The sequence below is a fragment of the Mercurialis annua genome, linkage group LG3 (genome assembly GCF_937616625.2).
Source record: "Mercurialis annua linkage group LG3, ddMerAnnu1.2, whole genome shotgun sequence".
Lineage (NCBI taxonomy): Eukaryota > Viridiplantae > Streptophyta > Magnoliopsida > Malpighiales > Euphorbiaceae > Mercurialis > Mercurialis annua.
In genome coordinates, this window is record NC_065572.1 from 64,122,204 (window position 1) to 64,147,080 (window position 24,877).

The 24,877-nt window shown below is 30.8% G+C and overlaps 4 protein-coding genes across 4 annotated transcripts; 2 read left to right on the top strand and 2 right to left on the bottom strand.

Moving 5' to 3' along the window:
• LOC126671578 (uncharacterized) lies at positions 1-2,858 on the bottom strand. Its single transcript, XM_050365361.2, has 6 exons — positions 2,363-2,858; positions 2,248-2,284; positions 1,397-1,633; positions 1,256-1,303; positions 329-744; positions 1-248 (listed from the first exon to the last, which is right to left on the bottom strand). The coding sequence occupies exons 1-6, from the start codon at positions 2,674-2,676 to the stop codon at positions 185-187; spliced, it is 1,116 nt and encodes a 371-aa protein (XP_050221318.1). The 5' UTR covers positions 2,677-2,858; the 3' UTR covers positions 1-184.
• A 5,836-nt stretch (positions 2,859-8,694) lies between these two features.
• LOC126671736 (flavonol synthase/flavanone 3-hydroxylase-like) lies at positions 8,695-10,933 on the top strand. The gene is made up of 3 exons (XM_050365525.2): positions 8,695-9,281; positions 10,079-10,406; positions 10,632-10,933. The coding sequence occupies exons 1-3, from the start codon at positions 8,827-8,829 to the stop codon at positions 10,842-10,844; spliced, it is 996 nt and encodes a 331-aa protein (XP_050221482.1). The 5' UTR covers positions 8,695-8,826; the 3' UTR covers positions 10,845-10,933.
• Positions 10,934-13,826: 2,893 nt separating this feature from the next.
• Positions 13,827-14,519, top strand: LOC126671074 (protein GOLVEN 7). The gene is made up of 3 exons (XM_050364773.1): positions 13,827-13,982; positions 14,089-14,117; positions 14,223-14,519. Exons 1-3 carry the CDS (start codon positions 13,877-13,879, stop codon positions 14,454-14,456), a joined length of 369 nt encoding a protein of 122 aa, XP_050220730.1. The 5' UTR covers positions 13,827-13,876; the 3' UTR covers positions 14,457-14,519.
• A 961-nt stretch (positions 14,520-15,480) lies between these two features.
• Positions 15,481-20,152, bottom strand: LOC126675473 (putative pentatricopeptide repeat-containing protein At1g13630). The gene is made up of 5 exons (XM_050370121.2): positions 19,528-20,152; positions 16,938-19,072; positions 16,583-16,833; positions 15,982-16,193; positions 15,481-15,782 (listed from the first exon to the last, which is right to left on the bottom strand). The coding sequence occupies exons 1-2, from the start codon at positions 19,982-19,984 to the stop codon at positions 17,016-17,018; spliced, it is 2,514 nt and encodes an 837-aa protein (XP_050226078.1). The 5' UTR covers positions 19,985-20,152; the 3' UTR covers positions 15,481-15,782; positions 15,982-16,193; positions 16,583-16,833; positions 16,938-17,015.
• Positions 20,153-24,877: the final 4,725 nt, after the last annotated feature.

Genomic DNA, 24,877 nt, shown 5'->3' on the forward strand with positions numbered 1-24,877 from the left:
TAACAGAAGGTTTTATGATCATTGACTGTGAAAATAACTTTGATGAAACAGAGAAGATCAGCCTGTCTTGTTTACGTGTGTATCAAGAAACTAATAGTAAAATCCAGCACTCCCTAATTAATCAACCAAACCAAGAAGTATGCAAAAATTACTGAATCAACTCATGAATCTTTAAGCCTCAGGATTAAGCTGTCTGCTTCAAACAATCAACATTGCACAATCCAACTGATCTAACCATATCTCCAAGCCTGCAATTACCAAAAAATCAACACATCATAAACCAAAAAATTTAACATAACCAAGTCCTAGATTGCTTAATATAACTCACCGATCAAAGCTGTTTCTTCCTTTTTCTACACGCTGATCAGTACTGTTCCGTGCTTTCGCTGCGCGATCAATGCTCTTTCTTGATCTTTCTCTTCTGTCAGTACTGCTTCTTCCTTTTTCCTTACTGTCTGTGCTTAGCCTGGATTTTTCTTTGTGTCCACTACTTGTTCTGGCCTTCTCTTTATGATCTGTGCTCGGTCTTGATTGTTCCTTATTATTGGCGTCTTCTTGTGCAGGTACATTTCTTGGCAGTTTCTCAATTGCAGAAATGAACTTTTTGAGATGCCTTAAGTACTCAGGGTAGAGCTCTAAATTGCAGTGGTTTCCACCTTTGAGCCATAATGGTTCGTATTTTTCTTTGCAGAGCTCCCATAGTTGCTTCCCGTGCGAAAAATCTACGACTTCGTCTTCTGTTCCCTGCATTCCACGTCAGCACCACGTCAGTTGTGACATGGCCGTCGACAATTTATATGGTGTCGCGTGGTCTTGATATGTGATATGATGTTACGTGGATTAAAAATAATTTAATTATCTATGTAGGCATCCGGCTCGCCACCACTTTATTTAAAATTGTCGAAGTAGTCAAACTTAAAGTTAGGATTTCTGATGTAATAAAATCAAAATTGATGAATTTTATTATAACAAATCAAAGAAAACGGCACAATAATAGGAGAGATAAAAAAAGTTGAGGGATTGCTCATGTAAATTATCATAGTTTAAATATTTTTCATTCTTTTTCGTGTCAGGTCTATTGTTTGATATCCAAAGTCATTGTCCAGATTAATTCAGACTGAATCGACTAAATAGAATGATAAACTTCTTCAAGAAAGTTTTCTTTTAGAGCTATTTTCATATCAATACTCGAAATCGAGACCTCTAATTAAGAAAGAAAGAGCCATTGGCATAGAAGAAGAAAAGGAATACTTACATGAATTACAAGGACAGGGCAATTGACCAGAGGAATTTTATCAATATTCTGTAAGAGAAAAATAGAAATGGTTACATAAAAGAATGTACAAACATGATCCTAAACAAATCACCTAGTAAAGGCAAAATGTACGAAACAAACCTTGTAAATGTCAAACCAGAAAGTCTTCTTAAGTGGGTACATGACACGAAGGCCAGACAAAATAGGACTATGAAGAATCACAGCTCTTAACCGAGACAAACCAGTAGCCAATTCAAGAGTCGGTCCACTTCCTACAGACTGACCATATAATACAATGTCTTCTTCTTTTACTCCATATGTCTCTTTTAAGCATTTAAATGCACCTTCTATATCACCATATGTGTCTTCTTCACTTGGCTGTATTTCAATTACACCAAAATCAGCAAATCATACATCATATTGTGCCAAGAACAATCGAAAACAATGCACGGAACTTTTTCGAATCCTATGTTCCAGCCTTTCGATTCTGTTTCTAGAAAGGCTTCGGAAGCTCGAAAATTATATATTTATGTCGTTTCCGTGCTACATAGGTTCTAGTCATTGACTTGAGTATATTTGGCTTAACAATGGAAACACAATTGAACAGATTTATGTAGCTAATTTAAGATATTTATTTCAATAATGCAAATTATATGGCATTTGATTGAACTGATTAGTCTTGATGCAAGGAAACTGTCCTTAATTAATTGCTTTCTCTGTTTCTAAATGTTAACTTAAAAAAATTTATTTACATGAACTTTGTTCACAATGTCATCCATGATAGAGCCGGTAACAATATAACATATTATTAAAATGATAACAATAATGCAATTTAGTTCAATGAAGTTATAACGCATTTACGATGTGCTATAACGTTTGGTGGCTTCGTGCACAGATGACGGGTAAAAAAAAGTAAAATGTGATTTAAGGCAGACCTAATGAGTAAGTTAGTGTGCTTAAACACATAATTACATAAATTAAAGATTATATACCTTGCCCGATGACTGTCCATAACCAGAATAATCATACCTGAAAGAAAAAAAATCATTTCAGAATAATCAAGAAATGAAAATACATAAATCAAATCAGAAAACAAATTGGACTGACCCCATAAGATTAACATTAAGATGCAAACTAAGCTCAGTGAAAATATGATACATCTGGCCAAGATCAGCAGCATTGCCATGAGAGTATAAGACAGTCAAACAAGCTTTAGGGTTCTTCACATACATAGCAATTATCTCATTCCCTTTCTTAGTACGAAGTCTTAACACATCAACTCTATCATCGTCTCCGTTCTGCAAATCCGATGAGACCATCCTCAGTTTCTTAGTTTCTTCGTCTGATACTATGTTGTAAGAAGGCGGGTTCGGTGGGAAGAAGGCAAACTTTGCCGCCATGGAAGATGTCGCCGTCCCCATTTCTTAAACATAAAAAAGTAATGGTCGGTGAAGATTATATACGGTTATGAGAAATGCATGGCTCTGTATTTGTTTGATCCTTGTTGTTGTTTGTTTCTCGAGAAAATGTATGGAATGAACTATGGTTATGGTGCTATGCTATGGCTTGTTGTGACATAGAAAGAGAGACAGGATTGGAAAGAACAAAATTAAAGGGAGAAAATCATTGCGGGTTACTATTTACCGAGTTTATTTTTTTTGAATTTTTAGTTATTTACATGTGACATAGTAATTTCTAAGGGAAATTCTTACCTAGTCCCGGTCCATGAATTTTCCATGCACCTATTCAATGAGGTGTTAGAAAATCTAATACAATTTTTTTTTTTATTATTTTCTCTTTATTCTCATTTCTCTAACACCTCATTGGATAGGTGCATGCATGTAGGGGTGTGCTCGGTTCGGTTCGGTTCGGTGTGCACACCCCTAAAACCAAATCAAACCACTCTTAAAAAACACAAACCAAATTTCCTTTGTTTGGTTTACGGTTATTTCGGTTTGGTGAACCGAAATTTCGGTTTGTCTCGGTTTGGTTCGGTCGGTGAACCGAACACTGTACTTAAAAAAATAAAAATAAAAACTAATTCTCATAAAAAAAATTAATTTCTTTAACAATTAATCTACAACTGCAAAACAAAAATTACAAGATTCAAATTTGCTTCATTCCATATTATATACAACAAAGATCTAATACATCAAATGAAAAACTCAAACATATATATCTCTACATATTTATAAAACGAAAAAAAAAAAAAATTAATGGAAAGTTACTCTAAAATCTTCCATCTCTAAAACTTTTGTCTTTATAAACATATCATTTTGCATGACCCATTTACACAGTCAGATTCAGAAACGAAAATAGGTGCGAGCGGCGACCCTGGTCGGCGGCGGTGAAGTCGAAAATAATTGGTCATTTTCGGTGAATAAAAAAAGAGATGGTGGGCAGTAAGATGAATAGAATTAAAAGTTTAGAGCTTTGAAAGTTGGGAATGATGAGAAAATGGAGAGGATGAAATGAGAGTAGGAAAAGAGATGAAGAAGTTAGCAGCTCTGAATGGAAAATTAGGGTTTTTTGGTTTAAAAGGTGTATATATAGCATGTGCGTAAATGACCAAAATATCCTTTATCATTAATTCGGTTTTTTCGGTTCGGTTCGGTGACCGAACTCTAAAACCAAACCAAAACCGAAAACCGCAATATTTATAAAGTCTATACCAAACTGAACCATATTAACCATATATTTTTTCGGTTCGGTTTTTTCGGTTCAATTTGGTTCGGTTTTTCGATTTGGGTCGGTTTTTGCTCACCCCTAGGTGCATGGAAAATTCATGAACCAGGTTTAGATAAGAACTTTCCAATTTCTAAATACAAGCATAAATTGCTGAGAATTAATTAGACAATTTTCAGTCAAACACTTGTATTTTGAAGTTAATTGCTTTTGAACAAAAATAAATAAAATTATGGACGACCTAAAAATATTAGACCACTCAATTTAAACAAATATATCTAAATTAAAAATTATGGTTTAAATCTAAATTGTGAAGATTATGGTTTGAATCTAAATTCTAAATTATGTGTTTTTGTATATATGTGTGTGACTGTCACCTTATGCATGATTTTGATTTCCATTAGTCCGATTGAGTCATTACATTGCATTTTTTGAAAATTAATGTGGAAGGCTCTTGACCTCTTGCTTTGATGTTTATTAGACAAAAAAGCTGAGAGAGAAAAATAAAATAGAAAGAGATATATGGTGCTACCCAAAAGTAGATGAATGATGAAGAAGGTGGGACTAAAAAGACTTAAAAAAATTCAAATTAAATTAAATAGGTGGGACTAGTTTAGAATAAGAGGGAACACTTCATAATTACATATATTAGTACATTATATATTTTTTTTGACTTTAAAATTATGGCTCTTTTACTTCCATTTCATGGCCAAAAGAAGCCCACAATTTTGAAAATAAATCACTATTATTTACTCACTCCATTTCTTTTAGTTGTCCATTTAGTTAAAATTGTACATATTAAAAAAGTGGGATTTTTGTCTTAAATTATGAAAGTAAATACTCAAATAACCCTACTATTTAATAAATGTTTTTGTAAATTGAATCATAAATTCATTTATTAGGGGGAATAAATTTGGAAGATACTAGCTAATATTTGTTTGAATTTATAAAAAGACAACTATTAATGGAAAAACACATTTGTCTAAAGTGACAACTAAAAAAAAAATTGGAGGGAGTACTTCTTTTACATATTCATTATGGGATTAAGTAATGCATTCTAGAAGCATTTAACCATTAATCGTGTGTTAACCCAACAATTTATCACTTATTTTTAAATTTGTACCAACTATATGATATACTTTTTTGTATTTACATTATATATTCAACATCAATTCAAGTAAGTTTGTGAAAATGGATAAAAGTTTGGAGAATACATGAAAATTAAAGACGATGTTATACTTTCATTGGTTGTGTAATGTGTGCTTAGTTGTATAGTGATGATGAGTATAGATGGAGCCCAAGCGTGCATGGCAGGTGGAAGCATCGACCGATCTCCAGCAACAAAAGCTATCAAGAAGCTCCACTCCATGCCACAACTCTTTAATTATTCAACAATCTATATATTCTAGTGGCGGAATCAAAAATTTTAATTAGGGGTGAAGAACTTTTTTTCTGGCCGAACAGCATATTTGTTGTTTCAAAATACTTAAAATAAATTATTTATTTTCTTGAAAATTTTAAAAATCAAATATTATTCATATCAATTTATTTATATATGATTTATTAAAAATCAGTTCACTAATATAAAATATAAACTTATTGTTAGTATTTGGGTCGGATCATCCATGACTGATTGACCCGAATTCAACTAATTGCATGAAAAGTATGCAATACTTTTAAGATAAGATTGTGACTGTATGAAAAGTGATAACTTAATAAAAAATTACAAAAGCACAAAGATAGCAAAATAAAACAAGTAAAGAGTAACAACAAAATACATGAAATAATAAAAAAAACAATGTAAGGCTCATATTTCAAGTTTTGAAGTTAAGACAACTCAACTCTTTCAAAAACAACATTTATATCGTACGGTTAATGATTAAGTGTATTTAAAACTTCAAATGGTGGAAGTTTCATTATAACCGTATTAAAAAAAATTATTGCACACAACCGTTGCGCCATGTCATTCGTGCAACAAACCAATTGTGCGTTACTCATGTGGAAAACTGAATGACAAAAAAAATAAGTAATAATTAAAAGATTCCCTATCGACAAATGCTCATTGGTTTGATGTAAAAATGACGTGGCGCAACGGTTGTATGGGATAAACACTCCCTTATTAAACATAATAATGTCTAATAATAGATTAACACAAGAAAGATTCAGAGACATAATAAAATAACGAATCAAAAATCAAAAGGTGAACCTCCTGATCTCATCAATGTTGATTGTTTAAAAGGGCTCAGATTTAAAAATATATCAAATGCCTCAACAATTACAGTCTAAGGTATTCAAAATTAATTGACAATGGAAGCATTATCATAGCCCTTAAATAAAATATAGAGAAATCAAGCAAACTCAACCTAATCTCATGTTAATTTATCATTATCATTATCATTATCAAACAGCTCTAATCTAGCAAGATAAAATTATAGAATTAAACACAGCTATTAAAATAAAATATTAAATATTTAAACCCAACTACATTAGAATTAAAAAAAATGAAAAAAATATATTAAATAAAAACATATAATTGGCGGTATTTTTAAGAGTTATACAGATAAGAGTTAATTTATCTAAAATCGGTTATTTATATCTATACTATATATAAAAGCACGGATTTGGGGACAGGCAAATTTACTGAATAGTCCTTTTTAGTTTATTACTAAATAAAGGTTTTATAGTCATTAACTAATTAGTTATTTAATTAATCACTAAACATATATTATAATTAAAGTCCTAATTAGAATAGATAGCTAAATTATCTCCAATTTGGTTTTTAGTATGTAAAAATTAACTAAATTATCTCCAAATTAGTAGGAATATCTATTTTTTTAATTTGATTGAGCTATAAAATTAAAATAGCATTTGGTCGATATATTATTATTTAAATTTTTATCTGATTATTTTTAAAGATATTAAGTTAATTATTTAATTATGGTTATTATAAAACCAAAAGAATAATAAATTCATTATGGAAAAAAATTTAATAACTGAATATATTATGAATAATCCTTTTTCAGTTTATTACTAAATAAAGATTTTATAGTTATTAACTAATTAGTTATTTAATTAATCACTAAATATATATTATAATTAAAGTCCTAATTAGAATAGATAGTTAAATTATCTCCAATTTAGTTTTTAGTTTATAAACAATAACTAAATTTTCTCCAAATTAATAGGAATATCTATATTTTAGTTTCATTGAATTATAAAATTAAATATTGCATTTGGTCGATATATTTTTATTTAAATTTCTATCTGATTATTTTTAAAGATATTAAGTTAATTATTTAATTATGGTTATTATAAAACCAAAAGAAGAATAAATTTAGTATGGAAAAAATTTAATAACTGAATATATTATATTTACTTTTACAAAAATTCTTAACTAATTTAATATTAATTATAAATAAAAAAATTAATATAATTATAATAAATTTACTAATATGTACATTGACGAGTCATGCTACGAGCCACGTGGGGGACATGTAAATTTACTGAATAGTCCTTTTTAGTTTATTACTAAATAAAGGTTTTATAGTCATTAACTAATTAGTTATTTAATTAATCACTAAACATATATTATAATCAAAGTCCTAAATAGAATAGATAGCTAAATTATCTCCAATTTGTTTTTTAGTATGTAAAAAATAACTAAATTATCTCCAAATTAGTAGGAATATATATTTTTTTAATTTGATTGAGATATAAAATTAAAATAGCATTTGATCGATATATTATTATTTAAATTTCTATCTGATTATTTTTAAAGATATTAAGTTAATTATTTAATTATGGTTATTATAAAACCAAAAGAATAATAAATTTAGTATGGGAAAAAATTTAATAACTAAATATATTATGAATAATCCTTTTCAGTTTATTACTAAATAAAAAATTTATAGTCATTAACTAATTAGTTATTTAATTAATCACTAAACATATATTATAATTAAAGTACTAATTAGAATATATAGCTAAATTATCTCTAATTCAGTTTTTAGTTGGTAAACAATAACTAAATTTTCTTCAAATTAGTAGGAATATCAAAATTTTAGTTTGATTGAATTATAAAATTGAATATTGCATTTGGTCAATATATTATTATTTAAATTTCTATCTTATTATTTTTAAAGATATTAAGTTAATTATTTACTTATGGTTATTATAAAACCAAAAACAGAATAAATTTAGTATGGAAAAAATTTAATAACTGGATATATTATATTTACTTTTACAAAAGTTTTTAATTAATTTAATATTAACTATAATAAAAAAATTGATATAATTATAATAAATTTACTAATATGTACATTGACGAGTAATGTTACAAACCACGTGCGTAGCACGTAATGCGAAACTAGTAATTTTAAATGTGGAGATGACCAATCACTTAAAAATTAAAAAATATTTTATACTCCTTTAGGTTCGCAATACTCATCATTTTGATGAATTGTTTTTGTTCTATTATAGTTCTTATTTTGTAATATCAAGAGGCATTTTTTCATTACTATTTTCAAATTTTATCCCTAATTAATTAACTAAAAGAAAAGAATGAGTCAATTTTAAATGTCAACAATTGTAAAAATAAAGTTAATTTAGTAAAAATATTTATAAATTTAGACATAGTTATTTTTTTTCAGTTCATGTGTGAAAGCTAACACAACACAACAAATATTACCAGAAGAAGTAGGTAGACAAGCTAACTAACTAATTATCCCCTAAATTGTCTTACCTTACACTAATTTTTAACGGTAGTCCATAACACTTGATTAACTTCTTCATTCAAGGAAAACATAAATATGCAGCATAACTCTGCTTCAATGCATACATAGAGTCTTGAAACGTTTTTTCTTCATCTTCTTCGTTTTCAAATAGTAATGGAGATGCAAAGAGTTCAAGACATAGCTTCTTCATTCAAAGACGCAATACCAGAAGCTTTTATCAGATCAGAGAATGAACAGCCAGCGATCACAACCGTTCACGGCGTCAAACTCGAGGTTCCGGTGATTGATATGAGCGATCCAGATCAAGAAAAGGTGAGCAGTTTAATTGTTGAGGCTAGCGAGAAGTGGGGAATGTTCCAAATTATTAACCATGGCATAGCTAGGGAAAGTATAAGCGAGTTACAGAGAGTTGGTAAGGCGTTTTTCGAGCTTCCACAGGAAGAAAAGGAAAAATATGGGAAGAAAGGTGGTGGTAAAGAAGGATACGGAACTTTTCTTCAGAAAGAAATGGAAGGAAAAAAGGGGTGGGTGGATCATTTGTTTCATAACGTTTGGCCTCCTCCTGCTATTAACTACAATTTTTGGCCTAAAACTCCTCCTTCTTACAGGTTTTTATTTCTTTTTTTTATGTTGTAAAGTCGGCTAGGATTGAGATTCAAATTGGTTCGTTTAGCCTAGATCTATTGCAATATATAGATCTAGGAGAAATTATCCAGGAGAAATTATCCAGGAGAAATTATTATTACAATTTAAGGCAAAAATGGTTAGTGGTAAAGAAAAGTTGATATGATTATCCAACATGTCACGCGTTGTCACATAATTTTATCGAAATTATTATAATAGTCCCCGTTCAAATAAAAATAGAATTTAAGTTACAAAAATATAATAAATGAAAGGCCAAATGTTGTAGAACGGCCAAATCTTTCACAAAAGTTTCATAAAAGTCCTGACCTTTCAATTTTGTCGATTTTGGCCAAAAACTGATTATTTGGTTTCACAAAAGTCCCGACCTTTTAATTTTGTCAATTTTGGCCAAAAATAGATTATTTGGTTTCACAAAAGTCTCGACCTTTCAATATTTGGCATGCCACATAAGCGTCACATAGGCTCCACATAGGCAAATTGCAATCAAATTGAGAGTTGGCCACAATTGAAACCAAATAATTTGTTTTTGGCCAAAATCGACAAAATTGAAAGGTCGAGACTTTTGTGAAACTTTTATGAAAGGTTTGGCCTTTTTAAGACATTTGGCCTAAATGAAACTATTTCATTGAGCATCTCTAGTTAAGTAGCTTCGGAAAATTTTAACCTTAAAACTATCTATTAGAGGGTGTGTAAATATGGAGATAATTGTAGAAGATTAAAAATAATAAAATTATACTAATTGTTATTTTTCCTGTGGTAGGGAGACCAATGAGAAGTACGTAAAAGAGCTGCATGGGGTGGTAGACAAACTCTTAAAGACCTTATCGTTAGGATTAGGGCTTGAAGAGAATGAAATAAAGGAAGCTGTAGGTGGCGATGAATTGGTTTATCTTCTGAAAATAAACTACTATCCGCCGTGCCCGCGGCCGGATTTGGCATTAGGAGTGGTGGCTCATACAGACATGAGCAGCATCACCATTCTTGTGCCTAATGATGTACAAGGTCTTCAAGCTTCTAGAGATGGCAAATGGTTCGATGTCAATTACATCTCCAATGCCCTAGTCATCCACATTGGCGACCAGCTTGAGGTAAAATTAACCCTAAATTAAATCGAATATCAAGGTTTGTATTTTATGTCGAAACGAATTCAAACTTGATACTGTTTCGACTCGATTATACCCCTAAAAGTAAGGAGCCACCAAACCGTACTAAAAAAAACTGATTCGCTAACTAAAATTGTCAAATTTAGTATGTGAAATTAATATAGTTGCAATAATGTATGTATTGATTTAATTTTTGCATGGTTGGGATAGATTTTAAGCAATGGAAAGTACACGAGTGTGCTACATAGAACAACGGTGAACAAAGAGAAGGCAAGAATGTCATGGCCAGTGTTCATGGAACCACCCTCAGATTTTGTGGTCGGACCTCATCCCAAGCTTGTTAATGAAGACAATCCAGCCAAATATAAGACCAAAAAATACGGTGATTATTGTTATTGCAAGTTAAACAAGATTCCTCAGTAATTTCTTCTCAATTGGGAGTACTAGAGGTAGCTGTTGTTATAAAACTATGTGCTAATATTTAAATAAAATACTAAAGTAAATTATATAAATATTATTCCAAAAATACATTGTCTATATTGCAAGCTATACTACATTGTCCAAATGGCAATGCCATATATGAGAATTCCTTAGGCAAAAGAGAGGAGTAGTACTGTAGTTAGAGCATCTGCATAAGCTCTCCAAATTTTTAAGAAAAGTAAATTCATATGAAATTTACTTTTGTTTATTAATTATTTCTCCAACCTTTTGTTTTTTTATCAATTATCCCAAATTTTGATAAATAATCAGTTTTTAGTCAAATAGTCCTTATAGTTGTTTTCATAAATGATGCATAAAGTTATGTTTGGTTGATGAAATAGATGCAAAAGAGAATAGTGATACGGTAAAATGAAATAATATCTCTATGAAATTACTATTTCATGATTTCGGTATTTGTACTTTTAATCTTTTGAAATAGATCTTGAGTTCATTCATTTCTTTATTTGTACTTTTAATCTTTGAAATAGATCTTGAGTTCTATTTAAAATTATAAAGAGTATTATTTTTGTGTAATATTTGTGCACTTGTGATGGAATCGGCCGGTATTTTGGTTCTTTGAGTCTCTGGTTCTGACCGGTTCTTCCGGTTCTTTTTGGTTCAATCCAGTGTAACCGGATTTCCGGGTTTAAGTGTTACTTGGACTGGATAGTGGGCCGGTTCGCGGTTTAACCGGTTGAACCGGCCGATCCGGTCTGATTTTTAAAACACTGGGCTCTACAGTAATGATTATATTGCGATCTGCTATTGTTGAAGAACTTGAGCTTCAATGCTTTGTTTTTAAAGAAAAATGATTCAAAATGATCGGCGACAAAAGATCTGTCACTATAGGATTGAGTGATCTGAAAAAGTTTTAAGAATCAAAGAGATTTGATGAAAATAATTGTTGTTTGGATATTGAGATTTTTTTTGAAAAAATAGAAAATAGTAATCGTTTCTTTATCTAATTCTAACCAAATGAACAATCGCTAGTTACATGTATGCAACAAAGAAGATGGTTTTAGACGAAAGTTGGGTAAATTACTAAAAACCATGTAATGTAATGTAAGTTGGGTAACACAAGTTCCGATCAAAGAAAATATGTTTGGTACTCAAAGTTTACTCATCACATTCTTCAAGGGGCTAACACCGATTTTTCCCTCTTTTCTAACGAATTTAGCTTATAGATTTTGCTGAATGTTCTATTTTTATTAAAGTGGACTCATACTAGATTTCTTTATTAGGCTTGTTTTTGCATATGCGTGTGAAAATATTCAAAAATAAGAACTTCTGCGCGAATTTGCCAATGTTGATTCATACTGGAATTGCACAAAATAACTATTTAATTGGCTCCAAAGATCGGATGGTAACGTAAAAGTAATCTTTTCAAATGAATACTATAAGTTTAAAAGCCTAACTTTTGCATCCTAGCTAGTATTAATAATTATCAATTACTTTATTTATTATTATATTATATCATTATTTTGAAAATAAAAAATAAAAGATATAATATTTATAATATAATATAATATTTTTAAAAATTTATAATTTATTTTTAAAAAATAATTTATAATTTATACATAATTTTAAAAGATTAAATTCGAATATAAATTTTTTTTTAATAAAAATAACTGTATGTAGTTAGGTATGTGTCCCTAATCAGTTTACTTTTTAAATTCTAACCATCGTGAGAGATTGTGTAATGAAAATGAGTTTAATATAAATCGGATGTGGTATAGTTATATATTAGACTTAAATTTAAAAAAGTATAACGGCTATAGATTCTCTTAAACAAGTTATTATCACTTTCATCCAATGAAAAAAGTAACAAAGTAAGTTAAAAACAGAACAACTATAAAAAAAAATAAAAAATTATGTTATAATTGACCTTAAAAATACAATTTAATACTTTTAAGATATTATGTGGAGAAACTTTAGAAGAGGTTCTTATAAAGACCTTTGGTTTAGCATTTGGTTGTTTTCGTGTTGGAAAATTCAGAAGGCGCGCAATAGAAGGATTTTTAAAAATGAAAATACGGAAATATACTGGTTGATCAACACAAGCATCTTGAAGGCGGTTGGTTTTTACAAAAGTTTTCATTGTCATTTTTCTTATTCGGCTTCGAATATTATTAATAATCTTGATTTTTTGTTTTTTTTATCTAGTTTAGTAGTTTTTCTCTAGATTGTTTCAGGATTGTTTATTTTGCCACTTTTTGTGATTTTTTTTTCTTCATAAAAGGTTGATTCATCAAAATAAAAATCTTTTTATTTAATTTGAGATTTAAAACTTGAATAGACTAATCAATACTACTTATTATATCACAATCTAATCGGAAAGATTAATCGAACTTTTAGATAAATATTAATTTAACATATTTTTAATTTTATATTTTTTAAAGCAATTTAATTTTAAATTTTACTAAAATAAACCAAACTAAGAGAGAATGTGGACAACTCTACATACAAGAAGTTGGGCACAAAGCCATAAAAGTATATATATCCTCGTAGACTGAATGGCGGAAGACAGGCGCAAAACACACGTACGTACCTTCTATTCCACGTTATTGCAATTTCTATTCTATTCCCATGCACCATCACCACTTTTATATTGGTTCACTCGCCGCCATTAAAGCTTCTCTCTAATAACAATATCTTCAAAACAAATTAAATCAAAATAATTAAACTAAGTGATTAATCATTTGTGATGGAGAAAATGCTTCGATGGTCTATCGACACATGTGATGGCTCGACTCTTCATGCAGCCTGTTTCACAAATATTAAGAAATTTGATTATATATATATACATGGGAAAACGAATGTTGGACCATGTAATTAATTTATTCTTTAACTATAATTTTGACTATTTTAATTTGTTTAATTATCTCTCTATAAAGCTTAGTTGCTTTCATTTAAATTACTTCTTCTTCTGCAGTTTGAATAATTAACAGAAATACTCAAAACACAAGTATATTTATATGGCTGTTGTTGCAGTGAATTTCAGGTTTATAATTATGTCCTTAATATTGCTTCTACCGGTTCTGTTCATCACTGCAAGTGACACTGATGCACATGCCCTCGAAGGTATTAATATATATACAAAATTTTGTTTTTATTTTACTTTATTTTCTAATTTCTAACATGAATGTAATAACATTTTTTTTTTCAATGGACCGTTTTGATAATGCAGATGAAGAAGATTTTTTCTCAATTGAAATGGTAATTCATTTTGATGTGTTCATTCTACTTTAAAATCCATACTATGTTTTTACAGTCTATTGATAATTAATTTGCATATTTAACTATATGGTGTTAATTAACTAGGAGGAACTAATGCATGGTGTTCCTGATGGTGGAGATGTTGCAACAAAAGGAAGGAAATTAATTCAAAACAAAGTCGTCGTTAACGCTGAAAATGAAGCGGAAAAATCAAGCGACAAGAAAGGAAATAAGATTAGTCATTTTGATAGTAAAAGGACGATGAAGGCACCGGCTGGTTTTGTAGCTTTCAGTGCTGATTACCATCCTCCTAGGCATCATCCTCCTAAAAATAACTAATTTATGATATGCCACTGCTTTTATAATTAAAACTCTTACTTCTACTATGCCTTTTGTTTGCTACTTCTAATCTTTCTGTGTTTTTTTTCTTCTTCTTAGGAGTATTTACCAAAAAAACATCAGTCTTTCATATTTTTAGCACCATATTTCAATTTTTCATTTTCGTAACATTTCTATTCCAAAATTATATTTTCTTCACCAGATAATATTATTGTTAGACGGTTTTTAATAAATGAAACGACATTATGTATAATTGTATAATGATGTTGGCCTATAAACTGTCAAGAAATGGAAAGTTGTGACATGAGATATCAAAATTTAAAAAATTTGCTTAAATCGCTAAAAAAGTGAAAGGTGAAACTTTTTTTTGCATGTTATTTTTTTATCTATTCAAGTCATATAGTATATTATTTAATGAATGATGCTGCAAATAATTATTGTTTTTTCTTAGAAGTGAATTTAGTCTATGTATAATTGAATATTATCGGCTAAATATGTTAATTCGAGTGATAAGAGTGTCTCACCTAAAACTAGACATTCAATTTGAGACGAAATGGGATACGAGTGAAAAAAATTAACATAAAAAAAGTTGGGACTATCATAGATGGATTTTTGTTTTGTCACTATGGATAGATATGAAAAACTGAACCTAAATATTAATATTGACTTATACTTACAGATTAAATGAACATAAGCTCAACCAGTGAGACATGTCCCAAGTGGCTAATGTTTTCCATTGCATTCATGAGGTTTAAGTTTCGAGTCTTAATAGGGCCAGTAGTTTCAAGCTGATTTAAAATCTAATTACTCACCACTGATTACTAACGTAAAACATAAGCTCACATATTGATTAAAACATGAGATGAACATGAAAAGATTTTAATCCCAAGTAATAATATCTGCTCCTAAAAAAGTAATAATATCTACAAACCCCTTAACTGTCCGAATGTCAAGATTATAGATTATGCCTTGTTTAATTTTAGTTCAATTTTTCTATAGAAATATATAACCAATTCTATAAAAATTTAAATAAATTATATAGATTTACAAATAAACTAAACATAAGTATTATTTATTTACAAATGAATTTCTTAAAAAAATTGTTTCCTGAATTTAACTTATGTTCATGGAAATCCTCATGGAACTAGCATTCTTGATACTGATGTTGAAGGTGCAAGATTAGTGAGGTAAAGTAATTCTTTTGAAGCATTTTTACTTTTAATTGTCCATCTTCAACTGAAGAACTTAAGAGGAGACTTTGTGGTAGAGGGATTGATGCAGAAGAGCAGACTCTTGAATGATAATCAAACTTGTGAAACAACATTTCTGACACCACAAGAAACAAATAAATTATGCAGATCACACCCTTAAGTAAATGAAGCATTGGATTTAACAGTTAATTGTGTTTATGTTTACTGAAGAAGGTTAAAAGACACTGTTAATCTCTATACCAATTTGCAGTAACATCAATGATAATATTATTCTGAGAGAGAAATTTAATGGGAACAAAGTATATAAGGCATACCTTTCTGAGTGCTGTCCATGATTTTCACGATTAAACCGGCAGCATAAGCTGTAATAGTCCTCGGGAGATATCTGCGAGGGCTGACATTACTTGAAATGAAGAATCGGACTGATAGTGATGGGTGTCATCAAGAAACCCTGTGGCTTTGAACTTCCATGAAATGCATCTCTTCCACGTTGTAGTTATTTGATGAATTTCCCATATCCATTCTCCTGCAGAGATGCCAAGATGTAAGAGATCTTTCTTTTAACAGGATAACAAAAATCATCATCCTGGATTGTGCAAAGCTACAACAAAAGCCTATGTTACATGAAAACTTCTTGATTCCTATGTTTCAGCGTTTTGTTTCTGTTTTAGGAAACCCTTCTGGAACTCCAAGACTTCCTACTTCTAACCTATTATTACAAAAAGATACTGTTTCGCTATTTCGACATTTCTGTTTTCCGCACTACGTGGACAAATCAAGAGACTTGATGTTTCAAACTGATATAAAAACCTATTCCTAACAACCAAACACTAGGAGCATGCCTACTTGTACTGAAATAATCATTGTTGCTAAAATTTAAAGAAAATTCAAGGATCAAGGATATACCAGACTTACCTACATAGATATAGTGAACCTTTTTCAATGTAGTCTCCAGTATTCATAGATGCAAATCCAATAAGGCGCAAATTTTTATAGTGAACCCACGAATGCATCAGAGAATCTCATCGACTGATTGACCTCGAAAAAGACAACTAAAACTTCGACGAGTACCACTGCCCTATGAACATCGCCTTATTTGAGAGCATTTGAAAAGAACTTCAATGTTCTTGAAGCATCTACTCTCCCAGGAATATTGAGAAAGTGTGCTGCATCACAAGATTGTCAATGTCATGGCAGCAAAAAGTTAATTCCATACTTAAAACAAACCGCAAAAGATCATGCAGTAATGTTATACGCCATAAAGTCATACCTCTTGTGATAAAAATGCCGTTTAGATTCAATATAAGCCATCTTATAGACAATGATGATGCGAGTGAATGGTTACTTTTCATTGACCACTGATGAAGCCAAATTTGATCATCTTAGCAAGCATTTCAAATGATGAAGTGACATGACCACCTTGGCGGAAAGCATTAAGCATTAATTCACAAAGTACTTGATCAGGACATACACTATCAGACAGCATCATGCAGAAAAAGTACTTGGCTTCAGTTACTAAACATCGTTTACACAATCTGCAAATTGCAGCACTATAATCTCTGATTGAAACTTCAAATCCCTTTTCCACCATCTGGCGAAAATATACCACTGCTTTAGTGACATCACCCTTAGCACAATGTGCCTTGATTAGGATGGTGTAAGCAACTTTACTTAGATGGACCTTTTGATCCTGAAGTGATAACATTAGACTGTCAGCATCCTTCAGATCACCATACACACTAAGACCATTTATGAGAACATTGTATGTAACTAATGTAGGATTAAGGTTTTGATGCAACATCTTATCATATAACTTAAATGCGCTTCTCATATCTCTAGCTTTGCAAAACGCTTGGATTATGGTATTATACGAGACTTGATCAGGGGTTAAGCCCTTAGCATCCATATCTTCAAGTATCTGGCAAGATTCTTGCAATTTCCACTGTCTGCAAAGTCCTTTGATTAATACAGTGTATGTGACATGAGTTGGTGCTATAGCTTTTGCTTGCATTTCTGACAGTAACTCGAACAATTTCTGCATATTACCCTCTTCACAGTACGCACTCATAAGAGTGGTATAAGTTACAGCACTAGGTTCCAGTCCGTGCAGCTTTATTTTATCCAGTAACCATCTTGCCTGGGAAAGGTTTCTATTTTTGCAGAATCCATAAATAAGAGAATTGAAAGTGACTATAGTTGGAGATAATCCTTTCTCTCCTAATTGTTTGTATAATTTTACAGCCTCTCTAACATTACCACATTTTACGTACCCATCAATCATAATATTATACAGAACAATGTCCAATGTCAATTTGCTTGCTATGATATTATCAAAATACATTCTAGCCTGTGACATGATACCCTTCTCACAAAGACCCATCAAAATATCTCTGTGAGCAAGAGAATTTGGATAAATTCTTTTTAAGCACATTCTTTTACATAGCTGAATAGCCTGTTCAACTTCTCCTTTCTTACACAGGCCATGAACGAGAACAGAATATGTTATGAGATCTGGTTCAAAACCGTTACCCTCCATTTCAAAAAGCAATTTCAATGCCTTATCGACCTGTTCGCTTTTACACAAGCTACTGAGCATCACTGTGGATGAGAAGATACTCAACTGAAAGCCCTTTGAGATCATCTCTGTATGCAACTTTAATGCCTCGTCAACATTTCCAATCTGGCAGTGCCCACATATAAGCATAGTATACGTAACAAGATCGGGAGTTAGCCCTTTAATTAGCATCTTTCCGAAGATACTCCAAGCCCCACTCATTATACCAAGTAAATAAAACCCTTTCGCAAGAATGTTGTAAGTTACTAAATCAGGCTCTAAGCCATGCTTCTCCATATCATTCTCTAAATCTAATGCTTCTTCCATGGAACCAGCTGTACATAACCCATGAATAAGAATATTAAAACTGTATGCATCAGGAAGAAGTCCACACTTGAGCATCATACAGAAAAATGACTTGGAAATATCTACATAACCCAATTTACCGTACCTAGACATGACGGTATTAAATGAAACAACAGATTGCCCAAACTCCTTCCCTTCAGAACCCCTCAAGAACATAACAGCATCTTGAACCCGGGACTGCGTGCATAGACCATCTACAATGATTGAACTAGTGTACTCACTTATAGGATTCCCACTAAGTTTAATATCATTATACACATACCACATAATATTAGTATGCCTCAGATTGTACAACAAGCTATTATATGTTTGTATCGAAGGTACCAAGTTCAGATCTTTCATCTTCACAATAACAAAGAGAGCATCATGAACCATTTCAGATCTTGAATAAGTAAAAGCCAACATATCCCACATGACATCACTAGAATCCCAGCTCACAAAGTTACTCAAAAGAAGCTCACAAATTGAAGGAGCTGAACCAGAGCCTATCAGAAATCACACCAAATCTATAAACAACAAAAAGTGAGTAACATTTAAAAAATTTCAAGTAATAAAAAAACAACAACAATAATAGCTCGAGCATGTCATCATTATCAATGCTAGCTTCATTAAATAAACCCTTCATTGACAGTTAACAAACGCAAGAATTTGGTTCAGTTATGTTTCGTAAATTTCATGTTTGGAAAGTCCACAGTTTGTAATTCTTTCAACTTTTTTTAAAACAAGTCATTTTAATAAGAAACAAAGTTTAATCAAAATTCAACAAAATTCCATCACGTGATGATAATTCATATCATAATTCACAAGTATAAACCTTAACAATTTAAGTAAGCTAAGAGTGGAATATAGCAAAAAATCCTATTAAACCATAATAAATTTCACAAAACACGAAAATGCAATCTTTTTTCACCATGAATACAAACTGTAGGGAAAAACAAACCTTCGCGCAGCAGCATTTCATCCAAAACAAATCGCAACTCCTTTAACCGTCTCTTTTGAGCCAAAACATGAGAAACAACAATTGTGGAAATCCTAGAATGAAGGAACCCAAATTCATTTCTCAGCAAATGATAAAAATCCAAAGCGTAGTCACCATTCTCCGTACTCAAATACTGAATTATTTGATCAACCTGAGACTGATTAAGCCTAAAAATCACATCTTTGAAATAATACTGCTCTATAAATCTCTTAAACCCTAAACTCTCAAAACCAGAAATAATAACAGAGGCGGATTCTGGCGGAGGAGTGGAATCGATGGTGTTTGCTGATTTATGGGCGAGCAATGCGGTGGCGGTGGCGGTGGCGGTGGAGACAGGGGATGATTTAGAGAGCAGGAGAACAGAGATGAATTGAGATTTTTTTAAAGGGAACTTGAAATTTCTCCATGTAATAAGCATGGAACAAAGATTGGGATGTTTGTTTCCCGGGAAATTTAATTAGGGTTTTTTTTAAAGAGGGAAGATAGAGGGATAAAAAAAAATTAGGGTTTCTAAAAGAACCGTTAGGTTCGTTTGTTTCCCGGCAATTTTGAAGCTTATTTAGGGTTTAAGGGGTTTTACTTCGACGGAAGATGACTGTGTTTAAGGGTTCTATCACTGCGATGTCGTTTTCCTATCAAGACTATGCAAAGCACATGTAGAGGTGGCGACGGTTCATAACCCGATGGTTCCGGTTCAAAACCGCCGGATTACGGTTTAAAAAAAAAGTGGAACCGGCCCAGAACCGTATAAGAGACGGTTCTATGATGGTTAGGAACCAGACGGTTTCGGTTCCGGTTCCGGTTTAGGACGTTTTAGAAAAAAAATTAAAAATAAAATTAAAATTTAATTACTAAATAATATAATTTAACAATAAAATAACTCACGAAGATAGTATCATAAAAAAAATAATGATTTATTTTTTAAAATTAAAATATTAACCAAAAATTTTACTAAAATAAATATAACATATATTTATTGCAAAAGTAAATATATTATATGATAAGAATATAACATATATTTTAAAAATATAATAGCATATTTTTTACCAATGGGTTCGACCCTTGAACCGTCGGTTTTGACCCGGAACCTCTGATTTATGGTTCAACAAATTTATAACCGGACGGAACCGCTATTTGTACTGTTCCGGACCAGTTTTAGTCCGGTTCCGGACCGGATTTGACCGGACCGATTCACGGGCTGACCCGGCCCATGGTCACCTCTAAGCACCTGGACCATATGAAAATCAATTAGTTTTCAGAAAACTGCATGATATATTAGAAGAAAAAAACTGAAAATATAAGTTTAATTTTTTTTTTGAGTTTATAAAATTATATTTTAAAATATATTATTTGAGATTCTAAATTTTATAAAAATAAGTAATGAGTTGAGTTCTCTCACATAAATCATAATTTAAACTTTTGTCTTATAATTCAGAGAGAAAGCATCCAACGAATAAAAACTTTTTATATAAATCATTTTGAGCAAAAGATGTAAAATAACTCTCGTAATTTTTATAAAAATATAGATCAATTTTTTATTTCTTTTGGTATAATTAAGCCTTTTTTATTTTTAAATAGAACAAATAACCTCTCTCGTCTAACATAGTTATAAACACTCATTAATGATTGTCATGTCTCTTATAATCATATAGAAAAAAAATACAAAAATAATTTTAATGTTTAAAATAGGGATGATAATAGGACGGGGTGGGGGTGGGGAAGCTATCTTCATCCCCGTCCTCGCTTGTACGGGGAATTTCCGTCCTCATTTATTTGATGGGGATTAATCCATCCTCATTCTCATACTCGTGGATTCCACATCTCCATGGAAATTCCTATATCCCCATATAATTTTAATATATAAAAATATTTAAGAGAAAAATATGAACTGTTCAATATTAATAATATAAAATATTATAAATTAAATTATCTCAAAAATTAATTAATCATCCAAAATATTCAGCAATTTTAAATATTAAAATAAAATAATCAAAATAAAATAAAAAGTCGTTAAAAGTCATTACTCAATATTTTGATAATTAAATAAAATTATTAAAAGATATGTACAATATACTAAACATTGTTTTAAATTATATAAAAAATTATATAAAATGAATCGGGTCCCCATAGGAACAGGGATGGGGACTACATCCTCCGTCCCCTCTCCATCCCCGTGGATGGGGAATAATCTTCCCCCATCCCCGTATCCATGAGGGCAGGGAATTTCCCGCCCCATTAGGGCGGGTCCCCATGGGAATCGGGGAATTCCTTCTCCATTGTCATCCCTAATTTAAAATATTTATCGAAAATTTGAGAGGGCAAGTGTCCCAAAAAAAAATTAAAAAGGTTTATTTGTTCAATTTTAAAATAATATTGTTCAATTTAAAAAAGTGGTAATTTCGAAAAGTACTTATTTCGTTAACTTATTTACACTTTTACCTGTTAAGTTTTGACTTTTTTTTTGAATTTTTTTATTTACGAAAAATACATTTTTTTTAATTTCACAAATACCTTTTTCGGTTTCCAATTTTGGTTTTCGATTTTTCGGTTCGGTCGACCAAACCGACCGATTGCATAGCTCCATTTTTCAGTTTTTAATGATTTATTCTTTTTTAATATATTTTTTTCCTGGATTTTTTTTATAGTGTAACAATAGTGTATACATAGAGTTTTTATGGTGTTTTTATAGTGTATATATAGTGTATTTATGGCATTTTATAGTGTTTTTATGTTATATACCATGAAAACACTGCAAATACAGCATAAACACTGCAAATACACCATAAACACATCAAAAACGGCAGAAATACACACAAAAAATCCCAAAAACACCAGAAATACACCAAAAATACATTAAAACATAAAATATACTATAAAATTACGACAAATGCACCATAAATTAATTTGTTCATTACAAAATCAGTAACACTAAACAAATTTATGAATAAGAGAAAGACACAATAAATAATTATATGAATAATAAAATAATTTTATCAATAAAAAAATTATATATTTATAATAATTTATTTACAAAATGTTTAAATCATTATAAAAACTTAAAAAATTACACAAATCTAAAAACGAGTCGAGAAATCCATAGCGTGAATGGAAGAGACGAACGGACTAGCGCGAACGGAAAAGACAAATGGAAAACGACCAGAAACGACGAGAAATCCATCGAAAGTAGACGAACGGAAGCGCGAACGGGGAAGACAAACGAAAAACTAACGGAAGAGACAAACTGAAAATCAAACGAAGAAGAAAAAAAGAAGAGAGAATTTTGAGAGATAAGAGAGTGAAGAGAGATAAAAAAGAATAGTTATATAAAAATTTAATATAAAATGAGATAAAACTTCTATATATAGTGAACAGTATTGTAAATAATTTAGAAAAATAGGTAGCATAGGAAATAAGGGAAAGATGGGCCAAAATGCTGTAAGTACTTTGCCAAAAACAGGTATTTAAAAAATAATCCTTTTAAAAAACACGAAAGCTTAATTGTGTTAAAAAAAAATTGATATGTAATTTTTTAAAAAAAAATCGAAATTCTTTCTGTACCTTTTGCCATTATTTTATTAATATATATTCTTTCTATACTTTTAACTTATTTTCTTTTTTCTATATTAAATTGACTAGAGCATTAGAGGGCTAATAATCACCCACGGCCCCTGACTTTAGAGGTACCTTACGACAAACCCCCTGATAAAAAAAACGATCAGTAAACCCCCTGATTTTTGTGGCGGCGCTCGCTAAACCCCCTAAACCCCAAATATGACGAAAATATGATTATAAGAGAGAATGTAGCAGTTGGGTGTTTTAGGGGTATTTTAGGTGTTTTAATTTTTTAGGATAGTTTGGTGATGTAGCAGTTGACGTGGCGCCACTATTTATTTATTTATTTTTTAGAAAAAAAGTCAGTTGACCAAAAAAACGGCGCTATGGGTATTTTCGTCCAAAAGGGGTTTAGCGAGCGCCGTCACAAAGATTAGGGGGTTTACTGATCTTTTTTTTATCAGGAGGTTTGTCGTAAGGTACCCCTAAGATCAGAGGCCGTGGGTGATTATTAGCCGCATTAGAGTGAACTTTCAAAAGTTCCGGCATATCTTTAAAATCACCGTTTTGTATACTTCGAAACCTCGATGATTATTAGTCTAGTTAGATCTTTGAGGACTATATATTACTCCCTCCGTCTCAATAGAGTTGTCCACTTTGCCTTTATCACACAATTTAAGAAAAGCAATCATTGTTTATAGTTTTTGTAAAATTTTCCTTACTTTTCTTGTCATACCCCTATTTAATGTAGGGTCCACATATAATTTACTTTTATTAGTGGCCTTTAAATAGGGGTATTATAGAAAAATTAAGTGTAAAGTTAGTTATTCTTTGAAAGTGGACAAGTGTTTTGGGAAAAAAAAAATTCTCAAACTGGACAACTCTATTGGGACGGAGGGAGTAGTTCTTTTTATTCTTTCTTATAAGGAAATTAAGTACAATTTTCTTTAACAAAAAATAATTATTAAGGGAAGAAAGGCACATCACCATCTAGCGGTGAGCAAAATGCCAGACCGGTTGATAATTATTTTTTAGTTTGGTTAAAACTTAAACCAATTTGATTTTGATTTGTTAATTGAATTCAATTCAATTGGATTTGATTTTATTTTGAAAATCTAAAATTAATCAAACCGACCGGATTCTTTTAAATTGCATTTCTATTGGTTTTAACAGAACCAACTAGTATTTCAATTTATTTTGTTTCTGATTTGGTTAGGATTTGAATATTTTTGGTCAATTACCAAAAAAATTTCAACTTCGGTGGATTTCGATTTTCATTCGGTCTGTTTTCAGTTTGGTCGGTTTGAATAAAATTCAATCCGATTAACCGAACCAACCAAATACTCACCTCCCCCCCTATCACCATCACTCACCTCAAAATGTACAATATTGGAGCTATTCAACAAAAACACAATGGAAGAATCTAAAACTCAGAATAGCATCACATGTAAGAAAATGCAAGAAATGCAATGAGGTGGGATGAGATTTCTTTGTCTATGCAGACAATGGGTAAGTCTCAAACCATAAAAACACAAGAGTACAAGTTAAGAATAATTTGGACCCATTACACCTTGTTCTGACTTCAACTCTGCAACTATATGTTTTCTTATTACAATTTTGAGATGGCTAATCTCCTGAAAAAACCACCACCTTTCAACTCCCCTTCGTTTGCACCCTCACCTTTCAAAATCTTCAATTTTACCCAAATTCTCACCTTTCATTTTCAATTGCACCCTAAAAGTATTAAATTAGCCCTTTT